General features: G+C 38.7%; 1 protein-coding gene across 1 annotated transcript in view; it reads right to left on the bottom strand.

The window, feature by feature from the left end:
• LOC107606749 overlaps positions 1-708 on the bottom strand; it is a 1,201-nt gene extending 493 nt beyond the window's left edge. The window contains exon 1 of the mRNA XM_016308776.1: positions 10-708. Within this exon, the coding sequence (XP_016164262.1) occupies positions 10-708 (699 nt within the window). The remainder of the gene's footprint in view (positions 1-9) is intronic.

Here is an 8,781-nt window from a genome sequence, read left to right as displayed (position 1 = left end):
TTTTTTCACTAGTACGACGTTGGCTAGCCATGTCGTGTAGGGGAGTTCCCTGATGAAGTTGGCTTCGAGTAGGGCTTTAACTTGCTTTTTGACCTCGGCGGCTCCGGTCTGATGCATTTTTCGTCTCCTCTGTGCTACTGGTTTAGCTTTGGTGTCCACGGCTAGCCGGTGGGACATGAGGTCGGGGCTTATACCCGGCATGTCGGCTGGTGTGAATGCGAACAAGTCTCTATTTTGCTTCAGGAGTTGGGAGAGTTCTTCTTTAAGATCGTATGGGAGGTTCCTATTAATGAAGGTGTATTCCTCCTTGGTTGGCCCTATTTGTAGCTTTTCCATGTTTCCTTCTGGTTCTGGCCTGGGTTGGCCGTCTTGGCGGGCATCCAGGTCAGCTAGGAATACCCCGGCTGCATCTCGGGATTTCTTCCTTAGAGCTAGGCTGGTGTTGTCGCATTCGGTTGCGACCTCTCGGTCTCCGTGGATGGTACCGACGGAGCCGTCGTCGGTTCTAAACTTCATGAGGAGGTATTTGGTAAAGATGACTGTGGAGAAGTCGTTGATTATTTTTCTTCCGAGAATCACGTTATAGGCTGTGGAGTCTTTTAGGACTACAAATCCAGATAGGACTGTCTTCTTTTGGTTGCTTGTTCCTATGGTGATGGGAAGGGTGATTGAGCCGTTTGGTTTGAGGAACTTGTCTCCGAGTCCCATGACGCCGTTGCGGTGTGTTTGGAGGTTGTCGTTGTGGAGCCCGAGCTTGTCGAAGGCTCCTCGGAAGAGGATGTTCGAGTCTGCCCCGGTGTCCACCAGTATTCTTCGTACTAGTCCTGTTCCGATCCTGGCCGAGATGACGAAGGGGGCATCTTCGGCCGAGGTACCGTGCTAGCAATCCTCTGGTAAGAAGGTTATCGTGTTGTCAGCTGCAATGGTTGGAGTTTGGTTTCTGACCGCCATTACTTTGAGATCTTTTTTCATTGTTAGTTTCGATTTGCTTGATATGTCCTTGCCCGTGATGACGTTTACTATGATGGTCGGGTCGTCTTCCGGGCTTTCCCTGGGGGTTTGCTTCTGGGTTCTCGGGTTACGCCCGTCTTTTTCGGGCGACCTGTCTCTTTCCGCACGTCTTGGTTCTCTGATGATTTTGGCAAGTTCTGGGATTTTGCCGTCTCGTATGGCTTGTTCGAAGGCGTCTTTAAGGTCGAAACAATCTTGCGTTCTGTGACCGTAACCTCGGTGGTAGTCGCAGTAGAGGGTTTTGTTGCCTCCCGTCCTCTCTTTGAGTTGTCGTGCTTTTGGGATGATGCCTCGATCTGCTATTTGGTGGTATATTTCGGTAATGGGTGCTGTCAGGGGCGTGTAATTAGAGAATTTGCCAATTCTCGGTGGTCGGTTTGTATTTGTCGGTCTGGGGTGGTCCCTTTGATTCTCTCTAGGTGGTGGATTTTGGCGAGAAGTCGAGTTACCGTGTTGGGTGTTGCCGTGCTACCGTTTGTTGGCGGCGACAACCTGGCTGACTTCTTCGTCATTGATGTAATCTTTTGCGACATTCTGGATCTCGTGCAATGTCCATACTGGTTTGGTGGTGAGGTGTTTGCGAAAATCTTCGTTCATGAGTCCGTTGGTTAAGCAAAGGCTCGCGACGGAATCTGTGAGTCCGTCGACCGTTAGGCATTCGTCGTTGAAGCGGTCGAGGTATTTCCTTGTGGATTCTTCTTGCTTTTGCGTTCCCCCTAGCAAGCTGATGGGGTGCTTGGCTTTGGTGATTCTAGTTGTGAACTGGGCCATGAACTTTTGTGTTATGTCGTGGAAACTGGCTATGGATCCGTTTAGGAGGGCGTTGAACCATTTGATTGTCGGCCCTGCAAGGGTTACCGGGAAGGCTCTGCATCGGACCGCGTCGGCCGCTCCTTCTAGGTTCATTCTGGCCTCGAAGGCCGTTAGATGTTCCTGGGAGTCCTTGGTCCCATCGTACTTCATGTCGGTCGGTTTGTCGAATCCTTTGGGGAGTTTCGCTCTCAAGATTCTTTCCGTGAAGGGTGTAGCTCCCATTATTGTGTGGTCGTTTCTTGTGCGCTTGGTATTTCAGTATCTCCGATCTTCGTCTGAGTCGTGTTGTCGACTTAGATCTCGGGAAGTGCTGCGGTTGTGTTTCTTGTTGTACCGCCGTTCTGGCGATTTCTCGTGACCGTGGTCTCGTGAGGCGCTGCGACCGTCTCTCTTATCGGGTCGTCGGGTTGGCGACCTGCCGCGGCGAGATCTTGACCTGGAAGTTGCTTGGCTTCCGTGTTCGTTGTTGTGTTTTTCTCTATTGGTTAGTTTGCCTTCGAGTTCCTGGACCCGGAGGCAGAGGTCCTGGATGATCTGCGCCGCTTTGTCCCTTGCTTTCTCAGTATGTCGTTGGTCCGTGACGACGTGATCGTTCGTGTGGTGGACAGTACTTGCTATTCTTGCTTGGTTTGTGACCTCCCGGTGTTCTGGGGTTGGGTTAAGCAGTCGGGAGTCATCCTGGCTTGAGGGGGTTTCCTCCAGGACGTCTCCCATCCGGCTCGGCTGGCGCAAGTTCCCCACAGACGGCGCCAATGTACGAGATGTCTCTGGTACGGGTTAAAGGGTGGATTGGGAACCTGCGAGTCGAGGCGAAGACCGAATCGCTTGACTGGAGCAATGGGGGGAGGTACCTGCAAAGACACTCCGATGCTTAAGTCAGAATAGATCTGAGAGGTGTTACGTGTGTGGAATGAGTCATACTTGGAGGGACATGGGTCCTCTATTTATAGGTGATGGGAGTCGTCTTATCTTATCTTATTTGGCTAAGATAAGGGAGGTGTTTGAATTCGAAAGTCGGTTAGGAGCTCTAGAGGGCCGGTTTCGGGCCTTCCGGAAGAGGGAGATGGGTCGGACCCGAGGAACCGGGTTCGAGTTTAGCGTTGGATCCGGGATCCGTGGGCCGGATCTGTAACAGTTGCCCCACAGCGGGAGAGCGAGCAAGGTCGGTCTGTCACTGGGAGGTGTGGTGTTTGACCGCGGGCTGGGTCTTTAGTTTTTCTCGGGTGTTCGTTTGGTTCTTTGACGTGAGATCGGTGTCTCGGCCTCAGCTTTTGCTAAAAGGTTCGTCTGACTGTTTTGGTTTGACGTGACTCTTCCGAGCCTACTGTGTTTGTTGCGTTCTTCGAGGCGTGCTTTATTAGCTTCTATTTTCGAGGGGGGCATTTAATGCGAGGGGGCATTTTCCTCTTTTGCCCCTACGAGCCTTACCTTGTCTGGGGTTATTTGTGTATTTTTGCCTCCATCCCTTTTGTAACCGTTTTGGCCTTTTGCTTTAGTTCCCTCGTTCGTTTTGTTTTTCCTTTTTTCGTTCTTTCTTGAAGAAATCTTCTCTTCTCTCTGTGTTACTGCTCTCTGGTGCTTGTTTGCCGCTTCTGCTTCTCAAGCTTTCCCAGGATCATTTTCTGTGTTTCCAGGTTGGTATGCTTCGCTTTTCTTCTTTTTTGTTTTGTGCTATGCCTGTCATTCTGTATTTGCCATGCGTTACTCTGTCATTTTCTTGCTGCATTGTAATTTACTAATTCATGTGAATATTGGTCAGCCCAAAAGAAGATCTATATTTGACCGAATTACATACACACATTGATGGTAACTATATGGTTCGATAACTATTTAAACTTAAATATTGAACCTTGTGTTTATTTTTTATTTAATCATACAACCATTTATCGGATCGAAGGAAGGTTGGTATTTGGTCAATTAATAGAAATATATACGGTAATAAATAGATATAATTCTCAAGTTTTCATGTGAATAATGAGTCGATCCAAAGATAGGCTTATTGTTAGACAGAATTTCGTTGAGAATGTTTGGTAAACTGCACTAAATAAATTTATGTCTGTGTAATTTATGCGAGTCCAAATCGGCCCAAAAAAAGTTCTGTACTTAACCAAATTACATGCACATTTATGATAATAAACATATGATACTTATTTAATTCCATGTAAACAATAAATTTGTCCAAAGATCCACTTATTATTTGATAGGATTTATTATCAATGTTTGATTACTATATTAAAATACTACTTACAAATTAATATTTTTATCTAAAGACTAGATATTAATGTTGTGCTAGGTATTTATGATGGACCCATCATTATACGAATTTTATTCATATAATATATAACATGTGTGAATACATTATTTTGCTTTAAAGTTATATCTGCTAATGTTAGTCTATTTTTTAAATAAAATTTTTAAATTAAATAAAAAAAGAATTTCTATGTCATTAATAACTTATATTTCATCAATTATTATTTCATAAGGTTGAGATAAATGGTTGAATTGAATGTGGTTGATAACTTATATTAGTTCAGTAGGAGTAAATATATTTTCACTATTCTTATATGTCAGCGACATGTATGATTGTAAATAAGGTTATATACTCAATTCTAAGGGAAACAAGTATAGTCTCATTAGATACCTCAAGAAAGTTATAAAGCTCAAAATGTTTATTATGTTTCAGTAGTAATCTGATTAATAATAAATTTGTAAACAGTTACAGTTATTATATATTTTATTGGTATTTTTGATAGATATTTGAGTCAGTTAAAAATGAATCACTAAATAATAGACAAATAAATTTTGTTATAGTAAAACATTACATGTTCACACATATAAAGTCAAAATCTAAAATTAGAGATTATTTGGTATTCAGATTTTGATTTTGTTGGATGTCAACATAATTTTGATCCATTGCAATTATATTTATATGCTCATTGAAAAAATTCTTTAAAAAAGTGTTGAGAAAATACTTATTACTCTTTTCATTAAAGCACTTGAGTATAAAACATATTTTTAAGGCATCCAATTTTACTGATTATAAATACTTGTCACAAATTATGAAAATAAATTTGAAAAATCATTTGAGTTATTTTGTGATAATGTATTAGTAGTCTAATATTTTAAATTATTATTAAATAAAAAATTTCAAAATATTTAAGTGTCTAATGAGTAAACTAGCACAAATTCCATAAATACATGCATATTTGGTTTATAAAAACAAACACCTAAGGTCTTTTATGTGGATACTATTCATATGGGTGTCATGTCATTTTATGATATATTGTAAATCTTGAGTAATTAGTAAATAATTAATTAATGAATTAATTATTATTCAAAAAAATTAAAAATTAAATTTTATAGTTTCATGAAGTAAAAATAATTAAAATATGAATTTTAACACTGATTTTAAAGATTTTAGTCTAAAATTGGATCGAACCGATTGGACTAGACTTAAATTGGACCCAAGGCTCAGCATATAAATGGGACATTCAGCCTTCTTCCTTCCTCAGGAACAGTTTCACGCAGAGGAAGTTGAAGAAAAAGAAAACCTAACGAAATCTTTTCCCCAAATATTCAAACCCTTGTAGCTTTTAATCTAGAGCTTTGATTGACGAGCTGTTAGGGCCATGCGTTTATCTCAGAATTCTCTACAGAATCCACCTAACAATTTGGTAAGAAATTTTAGATTTGATTCTTAGTTCTTCCCCTCTTTAATTTGTGATTTTAGGGTTTTGATATTGAGAGATTTTATGATTTTGATGGTTTAGGGGTATTCTAACGGTGGATAATTGTTGGGTTTCACTCCAATTTTGAGTGGATAAGGTAAGAAATCATTTAACCATATATGAATCATTAATCAGCAAACTCTATGTTAATTATAGTGAATTTGGATTATATTAGATTGAATTGGGTGTTTTGGAGTTAAATTGGTGGATATTGGAAGCTTGAAATTGAATCCTAAGAGCTGAAAATTTAATTAGTGAGGAGTTGGAGCTTTAGAAGTTGAGAAACGGTGGATAATTGAAGCGTTCTGAGTTTAGAGAGGAATCGGCCACGGTATAGTTTCGGTTTCTCGTAATTAAAATATAATGTATCGTGAAAACTTAGGTTAGTTGACTGTAAGATAGGATTGAATTGTTGATGTTGTGAGGATTGATATTTGTTCGTATTTATGAGGTTTGGTGATTTTGATGTTGATGATTATTGATATGTATGATTGGGTATTGTATTGGTGGTGTGATAATGATGATGTATGTTTGGAACGAGCATAATTGGTATTGTTGTATTTGGATGAGAATTGTTGAATAAAGGATGAGAAATGGGAGTTTGAATAATGTTTAAATGTTGGAAGGGTTGGAGAGTATTTAGTATAGTATAAAAATGCTTGATATTGATTTTGGAATGGTAAAAATTGGGTTTTGTTTGTGTGTTTTGAAACTTGGAGGTTTGGTAAAATTTGAGTAAAAATCAATTTTTGACCAAACTTCGACAGGTCATAACTCGGCTTCTGGACTCTCAATTTTTGTTAAACTTGTTTTTAAAAGAAAATTGTGTTTGTGAGATTTATGCCATTCGAAAAATGGACGAAAAATGTTTTAAAACAAAAGAGTCATGCACGTTTGAAGTTTGTTGTGTGAAAAGAGAAATTTGCAACTTTGCTATTTTTTGGAAGAAAAAGGAGGCATGCATACGTGGACCATCATATGTGACGCGGACAGAGAGCGCTACCCAAACGTCTCGTGTATGCATTAGTTTCTGGAGGCTCGCGTACGCGGACACCATGTTGCGTACACGGAACCTTGTTTTGGTAGCATAAGTGATTTTTTTGAAGTCTTGCCAATTTTCTAGTTTTCTAACCTCTTTTAATTACCTGTTAAGGTTCGATACGCAGTTTTAAGCGTAGGAACGATAGTGAGCCTATAGAATAAAGAAGAGAATTTGAGTTACAGAGTATAAATAAAGTGATATATGACTTGAATGAGAACTGAAACTATGTTGATTGATTAGGAATGATAAATTGTTGATGATATATGATTAATGGATATATGATTGATAAATAAATGAGATTGGAATTATTAAATTGAGGATTCGGATAAGATGCAGTGGCATCATCCACTTGCTCCAAGTAAAGGTTCAAGAAAGTGATTATGATGGTTAGGCGGTTTGAGAAGGAGGAGGTTGGCTATGAAAATGAAGAATGATAAGAGTTGATTTAATTATGATTTAATGAATGAATTTGGAAATGAAACTGTTTTTGAGCTTGACCTAGCAAGGATCATGGTGCTTTATCGCTTGTCCAGTGTCGATATATCTGTAGGGATCATGGTTATTTATCGTCCACGTGTGTACTATTTTTCAATTAAAAACGTCTATGGGGATCGAGGTGGTTTACCGTCCGCAGATGGTGGGGATCGAGGTGGTTTACCGCTCACCAGTTTTCAAGAGGACAATGTCCGGGTTAGCTACCGGACATGTCGGGTTGACTATATAACCGACAGATAAGACTCATCAACCATAGGACAGGCATACACCATATGCATTTGTTTGTCTTGATTGAGTTTGCATTTCTTAGGTTTGCCTATTTGATTTATTTTGTCTAATTGCTATATGTTCTATCAGTTGTATCTGCATTCTATCTGTGTTTTCTTTATCTGCTTTGTATCTCTATGCAAATGAGAGGCCCCTTATCTGGTGGAGGAGTGATGAAGGCAGTTCCACCAGTGTTTCGGAGGGTTGGAGGAAGCAGGATTTGAAGGGTTAAGTTAGAATTAGAGTTATAACTTGAGATCCTTAGATTATATACCCAAGATATGTTTTAACTTATTCTTTAAGTTTAATTTAAGTGTCGGGGTTCTAGGATTGTTTCTGGCTTTCTCGAGACCTTATATGTTAATTATGTGGGCACCGTTTTCATGCTAAGAACCTCTGATTCTCATTTCATACATATTATTGCTTTTTAGATGCAGATCAAGAGGTACCTCACTGAGCATTCTAGAGACTCTTGGGACCGAAGAACTATCTTAGGATTTGATGTTTGTATTTGGTTTATGTTTATATATTTGTATAGATTCTCTATCTTGTATATATTATATTTTGTCCCTCTTAGAGGTTGACTTGGAGAAATAGGATTTATATTTATCTGTTGATTCATAATCGCAGGTCGAGTTCGGAGTTTGATATTTGTATTTTGGAATTCTAATATATGTTTATGGTCTTTTAGCCTTCTTTTCAATCTTGCTTATCTGTCTATGCTTATCTTTCATGAGCGACGCGATTTCTGTTTCGATTTTGCTTAACTTCTTTTTCAAGACTTCCAGTTATAACTTCTTTCAACTATATCTATGTACGTATTTTATTTTTAGAGGTCGTAGCACCTCACCACCCCTGATTTACGTCATAGGCGTAAAGCTCTGTGTGATAGGGTGTTACATATATTATTTCAGCAAGAGTGTACATTTGAATGCTCATAATTTAGACAAATTTACGAATATAAATATTTCTGCATAAATAAAGGATTTAGTTTTGTTTTCACTATGACTCATTATCTCATAAAGGTATTAAAGTTGGACCAGTTGAAAATAGACATGAATGAGATCATTTTTGCATGTAATTTTTAGATTTTCTCATCCAAATTTGATTTATGTCATTGAGTATATTAGTATGGTGATTATCGTGGTTTTGTCGCGACACTAATGTGATAAAAGTTGCAATAATTTCATAATTGATATAAGAGACGGATCATATTGTTAAAGTAATAAAGGAAATAGCATTCAGATGTGCGCATAAAATTTATAAGATGTGATTATCTCAAAAAAATATATATGTATAGTCTAAGTGAGAGATTGTTAGGAAATTATTGTTTTCTAATCTATTTATGGACAATATATATATTAATTATAATCGTAAATTAAGCTATTTCATAATAAATGACTTATATAACGATGATCTCAATTA

The sequence above is a fragment of the Arachis ipaensis genome, chromosome B07 (assembly GCF_000816755.2).
Source record: "Arachis ipaensis cultivar K30076 chromosome B07, Araip1.1, whole genome shotgun sequence".
Taxonomy (NCBI): Eukaryota; Viridiplantae; Streptophyta; class Magnoliopsida; order Fabales; family Fabaceae; genus Arachis; species Arachis ipaensis.
This window is presented reverse-complemented; position numbering and strand designations above follow the sequence as displayed.